We start from the raw sequence: 24,069 nt of genomic DNA, 5'->3' as shown, positions 1-24,069 counted from the left end.
CCGGGGTCATGACTGCAAATGCAGCCGTGGCCCTGGTATAACCGCTGAAACCCAAGGACGTACGGGCACCTCCTTTTGAGGGAAGTGATTAATCTGTGCATTTACTGTGGTGCATGCCCAGTACAGTGTACAGTTCTGGCCAGGAATGGAGCCAGGTGTCCCCCCCCCCCCCCATTCTGTTCAAATTAACTTCTAGGCAAAGTTCCAATGCTAACAGACGGTAGACAACACAAACCTCCATCACCATCTCCATAGTACATACCTTTCTACCGGGGGCTGTGCAGATAGGTGGGCTCTGCTATCCGGTAGGCTCTCCTCCACCACGCTGACTGCCCGTCTGATCACCTCCTCCACCACTTGCTGCGGGAAGAACTCTGGCTGCTCGATCATTCTGCCGTTCAAGGTCGTCTCCATCATGCGTTTAGGGGGCCGGGGTGGGGGTGGGGTGTGTTCCGGAGGAGGGTCCATGTCCTCGTTGGACAGTTCTTTCCATTGTTCCTGCAGAACAGACACTTAGTGAAATCAGTACAGTTTTTTGCTAGTATTCATTAAAGAGACCCTGTCACCAACTTTAAAAAATTGCATATATTGGGGGTCATGGTGGAGAAAGATGATCTGCTCTCTCCCTTGCTCCCTCTTTTCTTCACTCTCTATCTCCCCACTCCCCCTGAAGGTTTTATGTCCCAAGAGTTCTTCTCTCATATAAATATATAAAAGGGTAGTTCCGTGCCATGGAACCAATAGCTGCTAGCTCCACTGAAACAACTACCAAGGTAGATGCCAAAGTATAGTGTAAAGGGAGGAAGTGGGTGTGGTGCTGCTAGTGGTAAATATGAACATTTTATCACTGAAAGTGTTATAGGATACCGCATCTAATAAAAACCAGACAGTGAAGCAAGATGGTGCCACTTCTGATGATGTCTCAGTGACAAAACGCATAAGGCGGAGCTACAGTGTCATTTCACCACTTCTGCTTTCGGGTCTGTGGAACGCAACGCGGTTTATCATCTTTGCAAATGCATAAAACTAACAAGGCAGTGAAAACTAAGGAGAAATGAGATCCAGACATCCGCTTGGCTTAGGATCTGCTTGCAGCCACTGGTTCTATAAATGCTGATTACCCCCTGGTGGGGAGAGTTTTCTGTTGAGTACAGCAAGATGGGGGGAGCACGAGTGTAGACACCGACACACTGCATGGCTTTGTGATCCTTTTGCAGCACTATAAATGTATCTACTTTCATATGTTTTGCGTTGTACAGCTCAAAACTCAATAAAATGACATTGAACTAAACATTGCAGGTAAAAGTACAGAAAAGTATTTTAAATGCTTAATATAAAATGTCTTGCTATTCACTTGCAATGTGTCTTTGAATTTGCTGGAAATTGTGACTGCTCCAGGAAGAGTCAATTCGCTAACACAGCTCCCCCCCCTCCTTATAAGTCATAGCCCTCTCTCTTCTGGGAATGCTTAAGTACTGTCTGTGCTGGCCCAGCTCCTTAGCCCCTCCTCTTACTACATTATGTAGCAGCTGGGGAAGGAGCAAAGAGGAATACCATATACCACGTGTCAAACACAAGGCCCGCCAGACCATTTCCTGTGCCTCTTGCACCCTGGGCTTCTTTTCAGCCGGAACATTGCAGTACTCTGTTCCACCACGCTCAAGTTCTTGCCTCCACTCCCCACTGTCACTTTGAAACACAAAAGCCTTCTGTGTTTATGAGGCCTACCTGCCCTGTACGCACTCACGGTGGGGAGAGATGACAACCAATGATCTCCCTGCAAGTGAGAGAGGCAGAGCCGCCTACATTGCTGGGAGGTACTAGAGCTGGGCTAGGTAGGTGAGATGCGAAGAAACTTTTGGAGAGGGGAGATGAGGGCTGTGGAGGGAGATGTGTGCACAGGTGGGGGATAGGAGGGAGTGGTGCAGAGGTCAGAGCTGAGGAGGAGGTGTGGAAGTGAGATGTGGACAGACTGTGAAAGAGAGCTGAACCCTGCACACTGTGCATAGCACACCCTTAAACCCCGAACTGTGTATGTAGCACACTCAACATTGCACTCTGTACATAGCACACCCCTGAACTCTGCACCCTATACGTAATGCACTCTATATGTAGTTCTCCCCTAAACCCTGCACTCTTCAGGAGTATGCAGAGTTCACTCTGCATGTAATGCACTCCTGAACTATGAACTCTATATGTAGCGTTCCCCTAACCCTGCACACTGAATACACCTGAACTCTGTACGCAATGCACTTCTGAACCCTGCACTCTATATGTAGCACTCCCCTAAACCCTGCACTCTGAACGCTGAATATTCCTGAACCTCGCACTCTGTACGTAGTGCACCCTTAAACCCGGCACTCTGTATGTAGCGCTCCCCTAAACCCTGCACTCTGTATGTAGCGCTCCCCTAAACCCTGCACTCTGTATGTAGCACTCCCCTAAACCCTGCACTCTAAACGCTGAATATTCCTGAACCTCGCACTCTGTACGTAGTGCACCCTTAAACCCTGCACTCTGTATGTAGCGCTCCCCTAAACCCTGCACTCTGTATGTAGCGCTCCCCTAAACCCTGCACTCTGTATGTAGCGCTCCCCTAAACCCTGCACTCTGTATGTAGCGCTCCCCTAAACCCTGCACTCTGTATGTAGCGCTCCCCTAAACCCTGCACTCTGTATGTAGCGCTCCCCTAAACCCTGCACTCTGTATGTAGCGCTCCCCTAAACCCTGCACTCTGTATGTAGCGCTCCCCTAAACCCTGCACTCTGTATGTAGCGCTCGCCTAAACCCTGCACTCTGTATGTAGCGCTCCCCTAGACCCTGCACTCTGTATGTAGCGCTCCCCTAAACTCTGCACTCTGTATGTAGAGCTTCCCTAAACCCTGCACTCTGTATGTAGCGCTCAATGAAACAGAGTTTGACCCCCCCTGCTATAGATTGTCATTTGAGTGACAGCTCTGGGTCTGCTGATACCACATCCAAGATGGCAGCACCCAGCACCAGTCTCAGGACTTTTGGATGTTTACACAGGGAAGGTGTTTTAAAGAAAAATAACACAAATAAAATATGTTAATTGCAAATATATACTTATGGGAAGATTTCAGTTCAAATGAATGATCTGGCGACAGGGTCTCTTGAAATTTGAATTCTGGGTAAACTGCTGCTAATGTACACCTATAAAAACACACCTGTACTGAAGAATCTCCCATGATGAATTTGGCCCCCTCGATGACGGCCAGGTAAGAAAATCGCAGCTGGTCTGCCGTCTGGATGAGACCCATTCTGTATTTCCTCATGTCTAAGAGAACCTGTTTTATGTCCACGGAGGAGGGGTCTTTCCGCTTGTCCATCTGTGTGAAAGACGGTGTAATGTTAGAATTCAGAGAACAGCGCACCCACAACATTTAAAAAATTCAACTGGCTAAAAACACGCAACATCTGCACACTGCGATTCTCCCCGAGATTAGTTGCGTGGTAGTTCCGTATAACACACAGGGTTCCATTCACAAAGTTTAACACAAGGAGAGGGGACTTTCTTTAGCCATGCAACTGTAATTTTCAAATCTTATTGGACAACAGCAAAAAAAAAAATAACAGTCACGGTTTTGAAAATTAATCCCTATCCTGGTATGCTTGCTTTCTGAACTGAGCCCTGTATTGGTGAACACTTCCATATCAAAGCAAAGTAAATAGCGAGCAAAACTTGTTTTACCTCCATTTACTGCTATGTGCGTGTTTGTATTTTCAGATGAGCACGGGTGTCGGGGGCGCTTTTTTATTATTGTATTATTCATTTTATTTTAATTTATTTTAATACTGTACCTTTATTTTTTTTAACAACTTTATTGCTATCACAATGGGTGAACATCATCCCTTGTGATAGCATGGGCCACGATAGGTCCTATTCATGGAGAGATCTAGGGTCTTTTAGATCCCTTCACTGACCTCCAAAGTGTGTAATCCAACCGACATCGGTTTCATCATGCACTGTACAAGCCAGTAACGAGTTTGTCAACAAACAAACTGAAACCACAAGTGACAAAATCCTTGTTGGTTTCTGACGTCACAGAGGGACAGAAGCGGTCACATCGTTATTGGACTCCCTGATTGGACGAGGGAGCCTGGTAAAGGTGGCAGGGACAGAAGGAGGCAGGGGGGACATGGGACCCTCTTCTGTCACCTGCAAAGGTGAGTGGGCATTAAGGATGAGCTCCGGCGTGTTTGTGCAGCTCCCGCGCAGAGCCCGCCAGAAGTTGTCACTTCGCTGCGCTAATCACAGGCAGTGAGACATTTCCCGATCTCTTCAGCCGCGCATCGGGACAATGTCTCAGTGCCTGTAACGCAGCGCATTGCCGACTTCCTAGCGGGCTCTGCACGTGGGCTGTGCGGACACACCGGAGCTCATTCTTAGTGGGCATTAGTTATGAATTTCCTGTTTTTGCTGCTACAAAACCCTCCACTCATCTGGCAAGGCTTTCCACAAGATTTTGGAAGATGTCTATGGGATATTGTGAGGTCAGGTATTGATGTTGGATGAGAAGACCTGGCTGACAAATGACATTCCAATTAATCCCAAAGATGGTTAGTAGGCTTGATGTCAGGGCTCAGTGTTAACAGCTTGAATGATGGAATGGGGTGCCCAACAATGCTTTGGTGTCCATAAACTTTATGTCAAGAGAAACATGAAAAGGAGATAAGAGCACCACCTGCTGACTCTAATATTAATATGCAATATTTACTATTTCATTTTTTGTTTGTTTAGTCATTTGTAGAAAATTACTGTACATTCCATGTATATGAGGTGCTGACAAGGTGACACTCACCAGCAGTAAACAGGTGTCAGCCAGACAGAAGGTCCCCGACCGGCCGATGCCGGCACTGCAGTGCACCACGATAGGCCCATGTTCGGGGTTCAGGCACCCCGACTCTCGCACCTTGAAGAGGAAATTGAGGAATGATGCTGGAGACTCAGGAACACCGAAGTCCGGCCATGTGGTGTAATGGAAGTGCAGAATCTCTCGGGTCTCTTGTGTCTGCAGAATAAAAATAGGAAATTGGCATCATTTAAAAGCCAGAAGAACCTTTTAAATCAGTAAATACCACCAATATACATTTATCTTTTTTTTTTTTTTTACTTGTTGTGTGAGGAGCAAACGAGCAGTTCAAAAGCTGACACCCTTCCAAATTAAGGGCCTGTGTCACCCCCTTACACAATGTCGTAGGGACAGGAAACTGCCTATGACCAGATCAAGCAAGGCTCGCTACTCTTGACAATCCAATAATTTTTTTCTCCTGGGTTAAACTTGCTGTGACAGCCTGAGGATGGGGTGCAGCCACACAAACATAACTGACAGTAAAGAAGGCATCACAAAAATGGCAGTTATCTTAAATATGGTCTGGGAGGGTTTTCTCACCACAAGTCAAAGTTTACAAAGCAGCTCATCTCTGCGGATGGGGATGTGGCCACAGCTGGAAGTGACATGCGTGCAATGGTTAGTAGGCCATCTAGAGAATTGGGATGTTGTCTGAACTGGCTTAATTATATATTAAGTCCCCAAACAAAAAAAAATTGCAAAGCACCAGCATAGGGGGTTATCCATTTAACGGGGTCTGGGGTGGTTGGCTGGATATTCCTGGCATAGCTCCGGCAGACCTAGCCATGGATAGATTTATTATGATGATGACATCTTTGTATCTATATCCACTGTATCCTACCATCTGCAGACGCAGCCTGTGTCAAGCCAGCAGGATGGCGGGTTGATTCTCAGTGACTCTGCGCTAGAGAATGGATTCTGACTAGTACTTCCTTGGTATGCCTTTAGTTAGTGTACCTTTGAAGTAGGAATGGGCTTGGGCATGTTTGAAATCTCACGTGCCCGATCCCACCAGGAAGCCGACACTGCACACCGCTAATCACAGGCAGGGAGACATTTCTCACTCCGCAGCTGCACAGGTTGGGAAATGTCTCACTGCCTGTGATTAGCGGTGTGCAGTGTCGGCTTCCTAGCAAAATCTGACATGTGGGATTCCGAACACGCCCGAGCCCATCTCTACTTTGAAGCCCCATTGTAACAGTCTAGTCTCTCTATGACTTTTAACTTTGTTGAACATGCTGTATTGTATATATGGAATTGTTTCAATAAAGTTCTTTAAAAAAAAAAAAAATTGTAAAGCAGTCAAAGGAAAAGGTCTTCCCATTTTGCAAATTGAAAGAAAACCTGCGCTTTGCCCATTTGGTTTTCTATTTATCTTAGAAGCTCTCCTCAGCTCCCCCAATTGCCTGCTAGACCCCTACTATGGGGGGTGAACAGTCATGGTTAGTATTAAAGACATTTTACATGAATGCAAAGGACATGTAAAGAGAGAAGGATCTAACTGTACACATCCTAGTTCAATAGATTGTCTGAATGTTTACATGTACTGTGCCACAAAGCCAACCAATAACTGCTCTTTAAAAAGACTCTGCTGGCTTGTCCTGCTGTCTGCATTGCTGATCTTCGCTCTCTATCACTGCCAAGAAATCTTCTGCATATGTTACTGAAAGCAGTAGTAAACCACATCAAAAAATAAATCAGTAAAAAATTGGCACCAGGATTTTTCAACTACTTGCCTACTAGGCACTTTCACCACCTTCCTGCCCAGGCCAATTTTAAGCTTTCAGCGCTGTCACAGTTTGAATGACAATTGCGCATTCTTTCCACACAGATAGACCTTTCATTTGGTGGCATTTAATCACCACTGGGATTGTGAATTTTTGCTAAAAAAAAAGACAGAAAAATTTGAAAAAATAAAAAAAAAGTTTCATAGTTTGTTAAATAGGCTGCACCAATGGGCACTGATTGGCAGCACTGATGGGCAGCTGATTGGCAGCACTGCTGGGAATTCTTGGGACTGCACTGACAATCAGGACACTGATAATCAGTGCTGATGCCCCTTTAACACAAGCCGGTTATCGCAAAAGAAAAGCCAATAACTGGCTTGTGACTACATCCGTGATCACTTGTCATTGGACACAGTGAATCACGTGCTAACATGTCATTGGCCCTTTACCCCAATCTGTGATCAGCTGAGTCTGAAGGACGCAATAGATGCCCTCCTGGCAAAGTAAGCCCATGCTGTAGCCGTCATTTGGCTATAGCGAGGGCAAGAAGGGGTTAAGTTATAATCTGCTAGTATGCATTGCATACTAGCAGATTAAGACAGATTTACCTGAAAACGAAGCCCTCCAGCGGTGCACGGTCAGCGCTGAAGAAGCTTCCATCTTCACCTGGTTTTCCTTCCTGGTCAGCAGACTTTGGCAATATGAATGGTCGAGCCACAGCTAATCATGTGTTAAAAGGCCGCTGTGATTGGTCCTTTACCCCGATCTGGAATCAGCTGAGTCCGAAGGACAGGGGGCCCACAGGCAGCGCGATCACCATTTGGCTATAATGTGGGCAGAAAGGGATTAGGTCATAATGTGCTAGTATGCATTGCATACTAGTAAATTATGACATACTTACCTGAAAAAGAAGCCCTGCAGCGATGCACTGTCACCGCTGCATGCACTTCCATCTTCACCTGGTCTTCCTTCCGGGTCGGCAGGCTTTGGCGGTATGAATGGTCAAGCCGGCAATGATGTCATCCCGTGTATGCTCGTGGGGTCGCTGTTTATTGCACAGCTCTGAAGGAGCGGCACGTGTATGCTGTTCCTGTATGCGCCAGTGATGTCACGTCAAGTAAATATCTCCTAATATCTCCTAAATAGCGCACATTTAGGAGATATTTACTGCACCTATAGGAAAGCCTTATTATAGGCTTACCTATAGGTAAAAATTGTACAAGGGAGTTTAATCCCACTTTAGGGCATATCATCTCCTTTACAGAAAGTGGAATCTTTCTTTCAGTGTCCCAACCAAATCCTTTCTGAGCACACCTTTCACTCCTCAGTGCCCCCTCTTGTCCCTCAACCATCCCAAGTGCCACCCCGCGGCCCTGAGTTCCCACTCAGTATCCCTTATTTACATCTATGTTCCTTTTCCACCCCCCACCCCCCAGGGCCACGCTAATCCCTCTCAATGCCCCCTAATTCTCTCAGTGCCCCCAATTCCACTCAATGTCCTTCAAATTTTACCTCAGTGTCCAGTAATGTATTTAAATGTGTGTCAATTTCCCCCCAGTAATAAAATATAATTTTTAAAGTGCAGGTGCATTATTAGCAATACACACAGCAGTGTATCCATACTTTATCATCTTTATTGCCCCATATTTTCCATCACAGCAAAACTTTAGGTTTACAGATATCTTGTCCCCTCCCGTTGAGTGCTGTGGTTCCTTTATCGATACCGTGTCCTGTAGTGAGGCAGGCTGTAGACACCACAGGGCTCAGAGGGGGATCAGACATTTGAAGCACTCGAAAGTAATGCATGCAACAGACTGAAAATTGGCAGCAGGACAGATATTATTTGTGTCCTCCTACAGCCACTGCTTTGTTCAATTTTTTTTTTACCTGGGAATGACAGGGTCATTTTAAGACCAAACATGTATAAACCCTCAAATTACTAGTCTATCTGTAAAATAAATGACACTTTCTGTAAAATGTTTGTCTTGGTCATAGCAGAAAGATGGACAGCAGGGGTTAGTAATACCAAGCGTGGGCTACTCACACCAAGGCTCTCCAGCTCCAGCACACGGATTGTATAATAGGATTTGATGTCTTCAGAAAGGAGGGTCAGTTTCAAGTTTGCATCCTCAAACACCATTGGGCTGTCCTCTTTTTTCGGCCAGTACTGTGCGCACTTGATCTGAGGGGTACAAATGCAACATTTATCCAAGTGACCATTTGTGAGGTCAGGTACTGATGCTGAAAAAGAAGACCTGGTTTACAATCTGTATCCAATTCCTCTCAAAGAGTTCCGTAGGGTTCAGGTCAGGACTGTTTGTAGGACCATGGAGTCATCCACAGCAAAGTGAACAAACCATATCTTTATGGAGCTGGCTTTGTACTCAGGAGCACAGTTCCAGTGCTGAAATAGAAAAGGGCTCTCCCAAAACTTTAACCACAATTAGAAGCACAAAATTGTCTAAAACTCCTTTCTACACTCCAGCACTAATAGGAAACTGGAAATACCTCAATAATTTGAAGAGGGGGGGTCCACATACTTTGAGCCATATACATTGGTATGGTGGTCAGCAGTCCACATACTGTAGGCCATATAGGTTGGTGTGGTGGTCAGGAGCCAACATACTTTGGGCCATATAGGTTGCTGTGGTGGTCTGTAGGCTACATACTTTGGGCCATATAGGTTGCTGTGGTGGTCTGTAGTCTACATACTTGGGGCCATATAGGTTGCTGTGGTGGTCTGTAGTCTACATACTTGGGGCCATATAGGTTGCTGTGGTGGTCAGGAGTCCGCATAATTTGGGCCATATAGGTTGGTGTGGTGTTCAGGAGTCCACAATATTTGGGGTGTATAGATTGGTGTGGTGGTCAGGACTCCACATACTGTAGGCCAAATAGGTTGGTGTGGTAGTCATGAGTCCACCTACCTTGGGCCATATAGACTGGTGTGGTGGTAATGAGTCCACATACTTAGGGGCCTATATGGGTGGTGTGGTGATCAGGAGACCACATACTTTGGACTATTTAAATTTGGTGTGGTGGTCAGGAGTCCACATACTTTGGGCCATATAGATTGGTGTAGTGGTCCAAAACCTACATACTTTGGACCATATAGGTTGCTGTGGTGGTCAGATGCACACATACTTGGGGCCTATATGGGTTAGTGTGGTGGTGAGTCCACATACTTTGGGCCATATAGATTGGTGTGGTGGTCAGGTTCTATATACTTTGGGCCATTGATGCTGGTTGTGGTGGTCAGGAGTCCATATACTTTGGGCCACACAGGTTTATGTGGTGGTCAGGAGTCTACATACTTTGGGGGGCCATATAGGTTGGTGTGGTGGTCAGGATTCCACATACTTTGGGCCATATAGATTGGTGTAGTGGTCCAGAATCCACATACTTTTGGCCATATAGGTTGCTGTGGTGGTCAGATGTACACATACTTGGGACCTATATGGGTTGGTGTGGTGGTGAGGAGTCCACATACTTTGGGCCATATAGATTTGTGTAGTGGTCCAGAATCCACATACTTTTGGCCATATAGGTTGCTGTGGTGGTCAGATGTACACATACTTGGGACCTATATGGGTTGGTGTGGTGGTGAGGAGTCCACATACTTTGGGCCATATAGATTGGTGTGGTGGTCAGCAGACCACATACTTTGGGCCATATAGTATATATATTGTACAAACATACACACTGCTATGTAGCACATCTCCTGGTAGTACACAGAAGATGAATCTCAGACTAATGACAGTCAGGAAATGCATACGAGTCACTGCAGCTTTTCCTCAAAGATTTCTGGAATTCCTGACTGTACAGGATGGAGCTACATTCTGGCTGGTCTATATCTATTTCCTGCAGTCTCCCCAAAGACAGTCAGAATTGATCCCGTCTCATTCTATGTCTCTATTTTCCACCTTTCCTATGCACAGCAGCAATGTGCCATTGTAGGCACCCAAACGGAGGATCGAGACACTCTATTCTAAGCAACAAAATAGCAATTTCATGAATAATTAAATTCTGCAAATTTACGATTAATAAATATTAACGGTAAAAAAAAACATAAAAAAATGCTTCATTTCATTTAAACCAGAAAAAGGTTTTAATAAGAGAGTGTTTCTACTTTTTGGCTGCAGAAAAAAGCCAACCGTCCCTTTGGAAATGAAACAGTCTTGTATGGGTGACAAACAATGGTGGTCAAAACTGCAGGAGCATTTCAGGGTTTCTCCACCCTGTAGCATCTGCAATGGCTGTCTTGAGGGTGATGATCCAGCCAATAAATCATAGACAGTAAAACCGCAACCACAAAGCACAGCCATAGTCTCCACCAGGCCACGGTCTAGTCAAAGCTTGTCTCTGTGGCTGAGCATCCCATGGTTCATCTGTAAGGGAATATATAAACATACACAACAGTTTATACTCACTGATCCCTTCTCAATGACTCGGTTCAGCATGACAACCCCGCTGCTTTTCTGTTCCCACACCATCTCCCAGAAGTGACCGCACGTAGTCGGAAGTGGACCCTGCCAGGGACAGCAAGACTTTGTTATCTGACAGATCATCAGCTAAGATGTTAGGCTGCCCTTTGGATCCTAAAGGGCAACAGCAATGCAAAGAATAAATCCTATTCAGTCACTGACTAGGTAGTTAAACCAGGATAAGTTTGGCAGCCCTGGAACCTGCACTATAAAAAAAAAAATCAGCAACACTCAAATTCCTATATTGATTGGATCCCTTTAATAAAGAAAAAACATTCCCAGTAAACACAGTATTTTCTGTACACTGATGCAAAACAATGGAACTGGAAATGATGGGCTCTGCTAGTGTTGGGTTAATTTACAGCTGGAGAAGATGGTGTCTCCCAAATCCCCCTTAGTGTCCCCATCCCCTAAGTGTTCTGACTTTTCTCAAAGTGCCCCCCAATCCTCTCAATGCCCCCTCGGTATGCCCCAATCAGCCCTTACTGTTCCCAAATCCCCGTCACCCAATCTACCTTAGTGCCATCCTATCCCGTGTTCCCCCAAACGTGCTCAGTGTCCCCCAATCCTCTCAATGCCCCCTCAGTATGCCCCAATCAGCCCTTACTGTTCCCAAATCCCCCTGTCACCCAATCTACCTTAGTACCATCCTATCCCCCCTGTTCCCCCAAACGTTCAGTGTCCCCTAACTTCCCTGTCTAAATTCCCCTTTACTGCTCCCTCATTACCCTCGGGGGCCACAATTCCACTTAATGTCCTTCAATCACCCCCCCCCCCCAATTAATTTCAATGCTCCCCAATTCTGCTCAGTGTACCTAATCCCTTTCTGTGGTCTCCAATTCTCCTCAGTGCATCCCAATTCCCCTCAAGGTCTACAAATTTCTCTTATGCCCTGTACACACAGTCGGATTTTCTGATGGAAAATGTTCAATGGCAGCTTGTTGTCGGAAATTCCGACCATGTGTAGGCTCCATTGGACATGCCGACACACAAAATTTGAGATATGGCTCTCAAATTTTCCGACAACAAAATCCATTCTCGTAAATTCCGATAGTGTGTACACAATTCCGATGCACAAAATTCCATGTATGCTCAGAATCAAGCAGAAGAGCCACACTGTCCAGTCAGTGGCTGGGTGGCTGGTCCAGGGTGACCTAGGCTCAGTGGAAATGGGTTGAATGATGTTGACCATCGTTCCTTGTTAAATTTTTATTTGTGGCTGCAGTTGTGCTTTAAAGCAGAACTAAACCAATCGATTTAACTGTTTGAAAAAAGCAGTCACATTCCAGGGAATGTAACCGCCACATGGGATGTGCTTTCAAACGAACTGTTAAACCATCCAATGAATGAAGTCATAGCTGATCACATGTGCAGCACCATGGCAGTTGAAGATCAAACAGATGGCAGCTTCCTTGGCTGAAAACGCTAGGAGGGTTTAGTTCCACTTTAATACATTTATAAATGATGCATAGGCAGTACTACCCACCTGTGTCAGTATATAGCTGCGCTGAGCTTCTTCCATCTTGATCAAACTGGCGTTAATGTAATCATTGTCTTCTCTGTGTAGCTTAATCCGGCTGTGGTCAACTGTGGGACAAACAAGAAACATTAATTAAAGAGTAAGTAAACCCTGATGGGTTTTACTTCCTCTTTGTTTCCCTGCAAAGGTAAAGCATAATGGACTACTATGCATCGCATAGTAGCCCATTATGTGTCACTTACCTGACACAGGAGCCTGCGATGTCACCGCTGTCCCCTCTTCCATGAAGCATCCACCTTCCTTCCGGGAATCACGGCTACAGCGCTGTGATTGGCTGGAGCCGCGATGATGTCACTCCCGCACATGCGCGCGGGAGCCGCTGCTAACGGCAAGATCGCCGTTAGCAACAGCATGCTCAGTGCGCCTGCGCGTCACTGTCTACGGCGCCTTAGACAGCGGTGCCTGTCTTTTGCAAATATCTCCTAAACCATGTAGGTTTAGGAGATATTTCTTGCACCTACAGGTAAGCCTTAATCTAGGCACACCTGTAGGTCAAAGTGGTCTGTAAGGGTTTACAACCACTTTAAATTCGATAAATACACCAGTCAACACCTCGATTGGTTATGGTGACCACTGTCCCTAACACAGTAAAAAACATATTAAGGTGGTTAAGGTGGTCACTGGGAGAGGAAGTGAGGGGGAAATCATCCAATGGGAACACCTAAATGACAAGTGTCCTCTAACCAATACGTAAAGAAAAAAAGACAATTAGGATTTGTTTAAGCCCCTGTACACACGGTCGGAGATTTCCACAATCAAATCCGTCGGATTTTGTCCGTCAGATTTAGTCTGACGGATTGTGTCTGAAACTGTTGCATACACACGGTCGGACTAAGTTGTCGAAAAATCCGATCTTTCAGAAGGTGATGACGTAATTTCATTACGATGGGACTAGATTCAGGCTAGTAGCCAATAGCTTTGATGTAGGAATTTGATCTGAGCATGTGTGGCACTTGGTCCGATCAAAATTCTCTACACATGATCGGATTATGTCCGACCGGCCCAGTTGGTCGGGAAATATTTCCAACATGTTGGAAAATTGGGTCGGACGGAATCAGTCCGATGCATACCACACACAGTCGGATTATCTGACGACACAGTCCAATAAGACGCATTCCGACGGCTTCTCCAACCGTGTGTACACGGCATAAGACTGCTCTTACCCCTTAAAGTAAATGTACACCCAATCAATGAAATCCCAAATAATATTTTACATGTTAATGTAATTTCAAAAGTCATTTTCATTATTTTTAAATCTGCATCATTAATTAAAATAATCCCTGGTGATCCTGCCTAATTCAGCCACTTCCCCTTATAGTGGGGTGGTTGCCAGTTTTTTTGTACAGTTGGCTGAATTGGGTGCAGGGACACATAGGATGCCTTTGTTCCCATTGTGCTCTTGCTGGGTGTCATGTGCATTCCTGTCCCTTTAACCACTTGCTGACTGTCCTATAATAGGATTTTTATAACAGCTTACCTGTAAAATCCTTTTATTGGATTACATCATGGGACACAGAGCCATAGTTATTAACTATATGGGTATATAGGCACCTTCAGGTGATGGACACTGGCACACCCAATACAGGAAGTTCACTCCCTATATAAACCCTCCTCCTACCAGGAGTAGCTCAGTTTTGTAGCAAAGCAATATACACAATTTCCAAAAGAGGGGAGGGACCTCTGTGTCCCGTGATGTACTACAAGAAAAGGATTTCACAGGTAAGCTGTTATAAAAAATACTATTTTCTTTATCGTACATCACGGGACATAGAGCCATAGTTATTAACTATATGGAATGTCCCATAGCAATGCTATTTGAGGGGAGGGAGACACAACCCGCAGGGCTCCCACAGACTTGAGGAACTATACTGCTGCCTGCAGCACACTGCGATATCCTTTTTACATCCACCTGATAAAACCTGGTGAATGTATGTGCTAAAGACCAAGTTACGGCCTTACAGATCGGAGCCCCAGAGGCCTGGTGATGCACTGCCCAAGAAGCAATAATTGCTCTGGTAGAGTGCACCTTGACTTGAAAAGGCAGAATCTTACTTTTTAAACCCTAAGCTTGAATTATAACTTGCCGAATCCACTTAGAAATAGTGGATTTCTATGCTGCCTGTCCTTTCCTAGGACCTTCTGGCAGCACAAATAAGACATCAGTCTTCCGGATCTGAGCAGTTGACTTTAAATAGACCTTGACCGCTCTCACCACATCAAGACAATGTAGTGACTTCTCTTCCCTAGAACATGGTTTTGGAAAAAACAATGGAAGGACAATATCTTGGTTAAGGTGAAAACCTGAGACCACTTTAGGCAGAAAACTTGGACGAGGACGCAACACGACCCCGTCCTCATGAATAATCAAATATGGCTCTTTACAAGAAAGAGCAGCCAATTCCAAAACCCTCCTTGCTGAGGATGTAGCAACCAGGAACACTAACTTCCTTGTCAGAAGGACTAAGGGAGTATGCTGTATCGGTTCAAAGGGCTGTTTTTGCAACACTGACAAAACTAAGTTCAAGTCCCAAGGGTTCAAAGATGATCTAATTGGTGGATTAAGCCACATCACCCCTTGCATAAAGTCCCGGACCAAAGAATGTGAAGCAAGCAGCCTTTGAAATAAGACAGATAAAGCCGAGACTTGGCGCTTAATAGTACACTCAAGGCCATCTCTACCCTTAATTGTAGAAAGGCAAGAATTCTGCCCATGCTAAATTTCCGAGGGTGCCAACCCTTGGATTCACAGCAGGAAACATAAGCCCTCCAGACTATAATATATGACTCTGGAAGCTGGTTCCTTGCATTAATCAAGGTAGAGATAACTGACCCGGATAGCCCCCGTTTCTTCAGAATGTGGGTTTCAATAACCAAGCCATTAAATTTAAAGTTTGTAAGGTAGGATGGAATATCGGCCCCTGTGAGAGTACGTCTGGACGTAGTGGAAGTGACCATGGATCCCCCACCGCCATCTTTACGATTTCTGCATACCAAGACCTTCTGGGCCATGCTGGGGCTACAAGAATTACTGGCTTTCTTTCTAGCTTGATCCTGCACAGAAGACGTGACAGCAACTGAATCAGGGGAAGCGCATAAATCAGTGAAAACTGATCCCACTGGGTCACCAACGCATCTGTTCTGCATGCGAGTGGATCCCTTGTCCTGGACACAAAGTTGACCAACTTCATGTTGAACCCGGATGCCAGAAGATCTACATCCAGAGTCCCCCATTTTTGGTAAACAGTCAGAAAAATTGCGAGGTAAAGGGACCATTCCCCCAGGAGCAACTGCTGGCTGCTCAAGTAGTCCAATGAGTGAAAATGTAGCACTGATATGATCAAACAGTAAAAATTGAGAATTAAACTGTGAAAATATATATATATATATATATATATATATATATATATATATATATATAAATAAGTTCCCAATAGGTCAGACCAACCAAAAGGAAATTCCATCCAAACTGGAAAATTTGGTAATGGCTGAGATGGTATAACATCCGTGGCGCAATAATATCCAAGAAAAGGTTACTCTTACCAGATCCAGGTCAGACAGGCATAGATAGCACAATCGACAGGTCAGCAGAGACGGTCCAGGTCGTCCTCCGAAGCCAGGAAATCTCTTGGTGGAGTCACATCAGCAGACACAACGCATGGACCATGGATGACCAGATGAAACCGTCAAGCAGGAACATGGAACTGTGTGTCAGTGCTGGGGCTGAGGAATCTGTCTGCTTCTCACAGTGTCTCTCCACAGCAGGCTGTTCTGGCTAGAGGTGGAGCCAAGACCTTCAGGAACTGATTTAGATTCTTTAGGTCTAGAATGGGTCTGACATCTCCATTTGGTTTTGGTACCGTAAAGAGGTTTGAATAGAACCCCAAACCTTGCTCTTCTGTGGGGATTTGGATAATCACTCTCTGAGCCAGTAATCAGTCTAATGCCCGAAACAGAGACTGCCTTTTCCAGTTTGTACCCTAGAGTTACCGTGGAGATGACTCATCTGTCCTGAAATTCCTTCTGAGAACTGCAGAAGTCTTCCTCCCACCCTGGCGAGCAGGGGCACCCCTTCATAATGAGGTTTTAGAACTCTGCTTTGCAGGTTTCTGCCCCCAGGACTTCTTTTGTGCCTGGGCCTGACGCTGAGGCTTTCCTCTAGACTGTGATGGCGGAGGCCGTCGCGACTGCCTAGAGGTAGACACACCTGGCGCTGGAGAAAGAGCCTGCTTAAATGAAGGGTGTTTATTCCTTCTCTTGACTGGCAAAAGAGTACTTTTCCCACTTAAAATCTTTTGGATGTATTTGTCCAAATCATCCCCAAATAGCTGATCCCCATTAAAAGGAAAACCAGTCAGGAGCCTTTTGCATGGTGCTTCGGCTTACCAATTTTTCAACCACAGGATCCTACGCATGTGCACTAGCACAAGCGCAAGGCGGTACGCCTGTTGAATAGAATATTTAATGGTGTCTATAGCAAAACATAATGCTCTTGCAGTTCAGCCAAATCCCGGGCTTGTTGTACAGGAACCTCCTTAAGGGCCTGTCTAAATTGGTCCTTTAAGGATTGACAGATGCCTATTGCAGCGACTGCAGAGTAACTGCACCTGCCAAAGAAGAAGAGGATTTTAACAGGAATTCCAACCTTTTATCTGTTGGATCCTTAGGCATTTGTGCATTGTCTACTGGACAAGTTAGACTTTTATTCACACTGGATATAGCAGCATCAACTGCTGGTACATTCCATCTTTTGGTGAATTTCTCCTCCATGGGATAGAGTACTGCGAATCTCTTTGGAGGGAGAAAATGCTTATCCGGGTGATCCCATTCAGCATAAATAAGATGTTCTAGTAATGCATGGACAGAAAACACATGCAAAGCCTGTGCAGGTTTTAAGGAACCCAAAGAAGAAACTGAACTTTCAACTGACTCCGTTAGGGGTAGCTTGAAAGCAGAATGAACCATTTCCGTAAGAGATTGTACCAGCAATTTCTCAGATTGCGAGGCTGAAAAGGGTTCATCCACTGTTGTTTCCTCCTGATTGCCTGAGGAGTCATCAGTTTGTCTTTCCTCCTGATTGCCTGAGGGTAACACCTCATCCTCTACCCGCTGTTCCCTTGGTAAAGGGTCTGAAGTGGGGGGGGGGGGATCTACCACGCTTCCAATCCCTTTGGATGCCTCTAGTCTTTCCTCTAACCCGAAACAGGGTGGGGGAAAATGCATCTTCAGTCACGTATACAGGGGCTGAGATGGGAGAAGCAGCTGCAACACCAACTGATTCCAGTGACTCACCCTGGCTAGCCACTTCTGGTATTTCAGGAGAAGTTGACAGTGTGGAGGCATGACTGGAGTCCTCAGCGCCTGGGGGTGATGTTTTTGGTGCCTTTTTTAAAGGTGTTTGTACCAGCCTTTTTGGGAGGCATAGTCCTAAGCACAAAGTAGAGGCACTATTTAATTGCTGAACAATAGTCTAGCAATAGAATGCACTAATAAAAGTTCAGCCAAGCACTGGGAAAAAAGTGCCTTTTTCTCTATTGGGAATACCCATATGTAGCCCTTAAGTGCCCCATCACTCCTGTGTCCCGGGTGATCAGACAACTTGCTCTCCTCATTAGCTGAGGAGACACTGCTTTTGCACACAGATTCTACCCCACGTTTGCGCCATGTGTCCTCGTGGACGCTACGTCCTGCGCCTAGGCCCCTCAGTACGTCACCCACGACCCCCGCCCCCCCCCCCCCCTTGAAATTCAAATAGTTCCCGGGTGGTATTCTGGTCTGCTCAGCAGACACATCAAGAGGGGAGGAGAGGCAGGGCCCAAAATGGCGAGCAGAGCTAAGGGGACTTTGCAAACAGGAGCCTCGGCACCCCCCAAGGGGGTGATTTACAAGGGGAGAAGCAACCACTTTGTTGATTTCCCTAACCCTTTTAGTCCCCCCAGGGGGGAGAAATCTCTAACTACATGAGGCATCCCCACTGTGACAAGCTGCTGCTGAATCTACACAGACACTGACACTGAGCTGAAGTGAAGACAACAAATTAAGGTATGTGCATTTACTCCCTCTAGTGTAGTTTTTAGGACATGACAACATTTTTTCCCCCAAGGAAGAAAAACCATAGGTGGATGTTTCACAGTTCCTAGGCTTCTTCTCTTACCTTATCCTCGCCGCAGGATACTGCTGATGACAGATCCAACCTTCCCCCATCACGGCGGGCTGTGTTTAGCAAACCTTCAAGGACCGGGTCCCTTTTTTATCGGGTTCCACTCCCTTGGACCTGTATAGCACCCCGCCAGGAAAAACTTTAGGTAATGTGAGCACTGGGTCCCGGGGTCCAGCCCTCCAAGGAGAGGCGTTACAGGCAAAACCTTGCTCTTCTTATACGAGGCCCGGGTACCATCCACCTAGGCCTCAGTGGCCCTTTGGATGGATCCGGTTAGTGGTGGCTGTTTAAATCCAATAGGGATCCCTCCAGCGGAGCTCTTGAGAGCACATCTTCACTCGTGACCAACACCTTAGACACTGGCCAAAAACAGAGGTACTCCTGGTAGGAGGAGGGGTTATATAGGGAGTGAACTTCCTGTATTGGGTGTGCCAGTGTCTACCACTTGAAGGTGCCTATACCCATATAGTTAATAACTATGGCTCTGTCTCCCGTGATGTATGATAAAGAAAGCACTTTTACTGCTACAGGGTGGCAGGTGTGTGCAGGATTATACACACACATACATACATACATACATACACACACACACACACATATATATATATCTATATATAAGGATCCTGCATGTGCGTGATTCTCCCCGCAATTCCAAATCGCGGGACGCTTGTGCAATGCCATCACTTCTTACTGGCATCACAGTAGCACAGCGATTGTCGACACGATTCACTGCGGCAAATTGCAACGTGCAATGCTTGTCACTCATAAAGGAGCAGGAGCTTCTTTTGAGCAACAACGCCACTTTGCGATTTGCCACGATTTATCGCACAACAATCACGGCAAAATCACAACGCGATTGGGGTGCCATTAAGAAGTAATGGCATCGCACAAGCGTCCTGCCATTAGCTGCGATTTGGAATCGCTGGCAGAATTACGGTGAAACCGCCCGTGATTGCAATCGCCCAGGTGTGTGAATGGAGCCTAAGAGGCAAAAGTGTGCCTTTTGTAGAGAAATACCTTCCATCACTAAACCCCAGTTTCAAATGCAATTTCCTTTGCTTTTTTTTTTTTTTTTTTTTTAACCTTTTGTGATGGAAAAGATACTCCCACATGCATACAAAAGCGGTAAAAACTGAGCACTATTTATAGTTGGCCCAACAAGTGAAAGTGTGTTGTACTCACATGGACTGACATCTCTGTAGCGATTGCGGGTTTTGTTCTCCAGCAGTCTCGCCACTTTGCACGGGAAATCGCTGGCTTCAGTTCGGATTTCCTGCAAGACAGAAGGATGGGAAGCTGTTGAGGTCTCCGGTGGCGTTAGGTACCAATGATAATATAGTTGGACGCCCCCCCCCCCCCAACCTCCCTGCCCCGGCTCATCCCCCCCACCTCTAATCTGCTTTCCTTGGCAGCGAGGGCTTTGCTGGTTTTGGCAGGGCCGTCTCGGAAAAGAGATTACAGTTAAACAGGAACTATTCAGGGCAGTGTTAGATATTCCAGACAAGGAAGAGAAAGATACTTATCAGAGGATCTACGGGAAAACATTGACGACTTACCGAATAAATCAACCTGCCTTAAAGACGCAGGCTCAGCCTAAAGCCGAGGATTACTGGTTAAGAGGAACCAAGCATCAACAAGTCCTCGATTGTACCGTGTGCACTAGTAGATATTAAAGTGGTTATAAACTCTCCCCCACAACTTTGTCCCATGTAAATCAGCAGAAAAAACCCTAATGAACACTGCTTGTATATACCTTCTTACTTGCTTAGTATTGTTGTAATTCTTTTTGTTCTTTAGAATGACGTCACTGAGCATGCCCAGATCTCCCGGGATTTACGGCACACTCTCTATGTGCTTATCTATCTGTTATCAGGACTTCCTACAGCACACAACTGGTGTCCCTGGAGGCTGCAGAATCATTCAGAGCTTCCTCCTACACACCATGTGACCTCACATGCAGTGTAAACCTGGCCGTTACTGCAGTCTTATCAGCTGAAGCTGATAAGACTGACACAGGAAAACATTAGACAATCGGCACAAGTAAATACTATAAAATAAAACAAGTCAGCTATGAACAGGGAAGCAGGGTTGCCATAGAAATGTTGGATTGAGAAGGAGGCTTGGTTAACAGTACAGGAAGTGCTCAATGTAAGGGCGGAAATACACTCCACTGTGGACAATAACAATACTTAAGATGGCACTGCCTAACCCCTGGAAACAAGTTTTTTAAAAGTTTCTTTAAACAGTAAGTAATATGCGATTTGGGCTGGATTACAGTGGCTACAGTTTGATAATTACTTATTATAATGGACTAAATGAAAAGAAGCATCAGAGTGGGAGAGTTTACTTCCTCTTTAACAGTCCATTGTTTATAATATAGACTTACTATACAACTGTCATTTTAATGAGGCAATAAATACACTTGTTTACTTCCTCCTGAGTGTTTTTGTGCTTGTTTGGCTGTTCAGTTTCCTCTCAGCTGAGTAAAAGCTTTTGAAGTTTAGTTCCAGGAATAACAAAAAGGAAATACATCAATGCGGTTTTAAACCTCAGACATGAAATATGAACAAAGCATATCCCTCTATAGTGTGTGCTTGTCTCAATCCAGAGCACTAAGTACCATTTCTGTCTGCTGCCTCCTTCCTCCACTATCAGCATGAATCACTTCTGACAAGTTTTCCCGACACCAAGATGCCAAAATGTGACAGAGCTCCAGCACACAGCCTTTGATCGTTAGTCTCAGCTCTGTTCCTGTGTGCTGTGTGAAAAGGGGGGTGGGGGGGGGGGTCCCTCCTCTCTAATCAGTTCTCACTGGGCTCTGCAGAGTGTAACTTCAGCTCCCCTCCCCCCTGCTTTCTGAAATCTCAGACAAGCTGTATAAATTCTGCACTTTGAATGGCTGTATAGAAGAGAAGACTGCAGATAAACAGGAACAATGTAGGAGGATTTGTTTTATTTCGGTGTATCAACTGAGGCCAGTCAATTCAGTGGGTATATGGAAGGGTTTACAACCACTTTAAAGTGTATGGGAAAGAGAAATTTCTTTTCTTAGTTTTGGGTGGAGTGGGGGAGAATTAGACTCCCTGCCAAGTTTTTATTGCAGTATCTTTCTCTACTTTTCCTAGCGACCACTTTTTAAGTAAAAGCGCACCGCTAATCCTGCCCTCCCCCTCTACCATATGTGGAATTTTTCCTTTTGGGGGGGCAGTAACAGGTACTCTCTATGGAGGGATCGGGGGTCTATAAAACCCCAAACCCCTCCTCTGCACTTGAAAACATTCAAAAACGCCAAGATCTGTGTTTTTGAATACTGTGTTTTTTTTAAATGGCGCCGTTGGCTGCTGAGTAAACTGGAAGACCCGATCAATTTCCGGCTTTGTTCGGGTCTCCGGCCAGCCCGGCGGACATGCTGGCTGGTGGCTCGGGTCCACCAGTGAGACGGGAGACCCAGGCGGAACGGCGGTGGGAGGGGCGTCCCCTCCCGCTGCTTGTAACAACGGCCAAGCGGCTGCTTAGCTCCATTGGTTGTTATTACAGGAAAGCTGACTGTCGGCTCTAAAAAAAAAAAAAAAAAAAAAAAAAACGGTACCGGGGTGATATCTGCAGATGCATATCATCCCAGTACAACCACTTGAAGCCAAAAAGACGTACAAGTACGCGATTTTGCGGTAAATGGTTAAAGTGACGATCAGCACTCCCGTTAGGATCTGTTTTCAATGTTTAAAAACTGGAGCTGAAAGCTTCAACAAAGCTTGCTGACAGCTCTGCAAATGCTTTGCCAAAGCTTGCTGTTCACACCGCGCTTATACAAGCTGAAGCCCGTGTGAAACAGGTCTTTTGGTCTCTACTTGTCCTAGCCAAATGAGTCATCATTGAGGGAAACAGAAACATAAATGGGTTTTATTTCCCTTTTTTTTTTGCTCTGCACAGAAAACACCCTTGTTGCAAAATGTAGCAGACTTGGGACTTTTGGTTGTTTTGCCAAATCTTTGAAATTTAAAGCTGCAGTTCTATTTTATTTTTAGGCTAAGGTCATTCGGTGCATCAATCACTTACAGGGAGCTGTAATTACCAACAGTGTGCCCTAGGTGGCAGTGATCTACACATGACTTATATTTAGCCCTGAGCAGATAGGTTCTATTTATGCTTTATGCATTCACACTTGTACGATTTGTTACGCCACTTTGGTGTGCAACTTTGGATGGGTGCGACTATGATGTGACTTGTTGTTCTTCTGTAAAGTCAGACGCACTGTTGCATGTAAAACAATAAGGTACGAATTTTATGCAACTTTTCAGGGTTAACATAGAAGTTTATAGCCCTCAAGTTGCATGAAAGTTGGACCAAAGTAGTGCATGAACGGCTTTAAAGTCGCTGCGACTTTAAAAGCAGAGCGCCGCCTAAAAGGGGAACCTCTGCTTGTTCGCACGTCCCTCCCCTCCACAATTGGCACTTTTTTGGGGAGGAGCGGGTAACTGCTCCCACTTTCAGGTTAAACTGCTGCGGCGATCCCCGAATATTTCTGGCCCCTCCTCCTTCACCTCCCCCCCCCCCCGGTGCTTCTGTGACACACACAGGTCCCACAAGACAGCGGGGCTATTCAGAAAGCGCGGCGCGACTCATGAATGCGCAGTAGGAAACTGGCTGTTGAGCCTGAAGGCTTCACTGCCGGTTTCCCTTAGTGAAGATGCCAGCGCCCGCACCCAAAGCTGACTGATGAATCGGCTCGGGGTGCCGACATCGCGGGATCCCTGGACAGGGAAGAACCCTTATATTAAGTCAGCCGCTACAGTATTTGAAGCTGCTGACTTTTAATTTTTTTTTTTTGCCCAGACTGGAGTTCCTCTTTAAAGCGGAACTCCAGCCCCCCCAACAAAAATTTGAAGGTCAGCAGCTACAAATACTGTAGCTGCTGACTTTTAATACAAGGATGCGATGTCGGCACCCCAGTGGGTTTTTTCAATCGGCTCTCGGGGGCTGTCACCATTTCTTGTAAGGGAAACCAGCAGAGAAGTCTTGCGGCTTCGCAGCCGGTTCCCTACTGCGCATGCATGACGCACACAGCGCTTTGTAAATGGCCCGGCGGCAGAGGAAAAAGGAGGGGGGGGGCCAACTTCCGGGGGACCTGGTCACCTGGAAGTGGGGATGGGTACCTGTCAAAAACAGGTACTCGCTCCCCCGCAAAGGTGCCAAATGCGGCAGCGGAGGGGGAGAGGAGGCAAACAAGCTGAGCTTCCCCCTTTGGGGGGAGATCCGCTTCAGAGGAGTTGTAAAGGCAGAAGGTTTT

The 24,069-nt window shown here is 45.9% G+C and overlaps 1 protein-coding gene across 1 annotated transcript in view; it reads right to left on the bottom strand.

Annotated features, from left to right (window-relative positions):
• Window positions 1-24,069, bottom strand: part of PTPN1 (protein tyrosine phosphatase non-receptor type 1) — a 113,000-nt gene that overhangs the window by 3,947 nt on the left and 84,984 nt on the right. Inside the window, exons 2-8 of the mRNA XM_077460522.1 lie at window positions 19,965-20,055; window positions 12,572-12,672; window positions 11,032-11,130; window positions 8,646-8,783; window positions 4,824-5,033; window positions 3,189-3,350; window positions 263-498 (exon numbers count right to left, since the gene is read on the bottom strand). Of these exons, the coding sequence (XP_077316648.1) occupies window positions 263-498; window positions 3,189-3,350; window positions 4,824-5,033; window positions 8,646-8,783; window positions 11,032-11,130; window positions 12,572-12,672; window positions 19,965-20,055 (1,037 nt within the window). The remainder of the gene's footprint in view (window positions 1-262; window positions 499-3,188; window positions 3,351-4,823; window positions 5,034-8,645; window positions 8,784-11,031; window positions 11,131-12,571; window positions 12,673-19,964; window positions 20,056-24,069) is intronic.

This window comes from Lithobates pipiens, unplaced genomic scaffold (genome assembly GCF_037356315.1).
Source record: "Lithobates pipiens isolate NorthernLeopardFrog02 unplaced genomic scaffold, aLitPip1_a1.2 Scaffold_28, whole genome shotgun sequence".
In the NCBI taxonomy this organism is placed as follows: Eukaryota; Metazoa; Chordata; class Amphibia; order Anura; family Ranidae; genus Lithobates; species Lithobates pipiens.
This window is presented reverse-complemented; position numbering and strand designations above follow the sequence as displayed.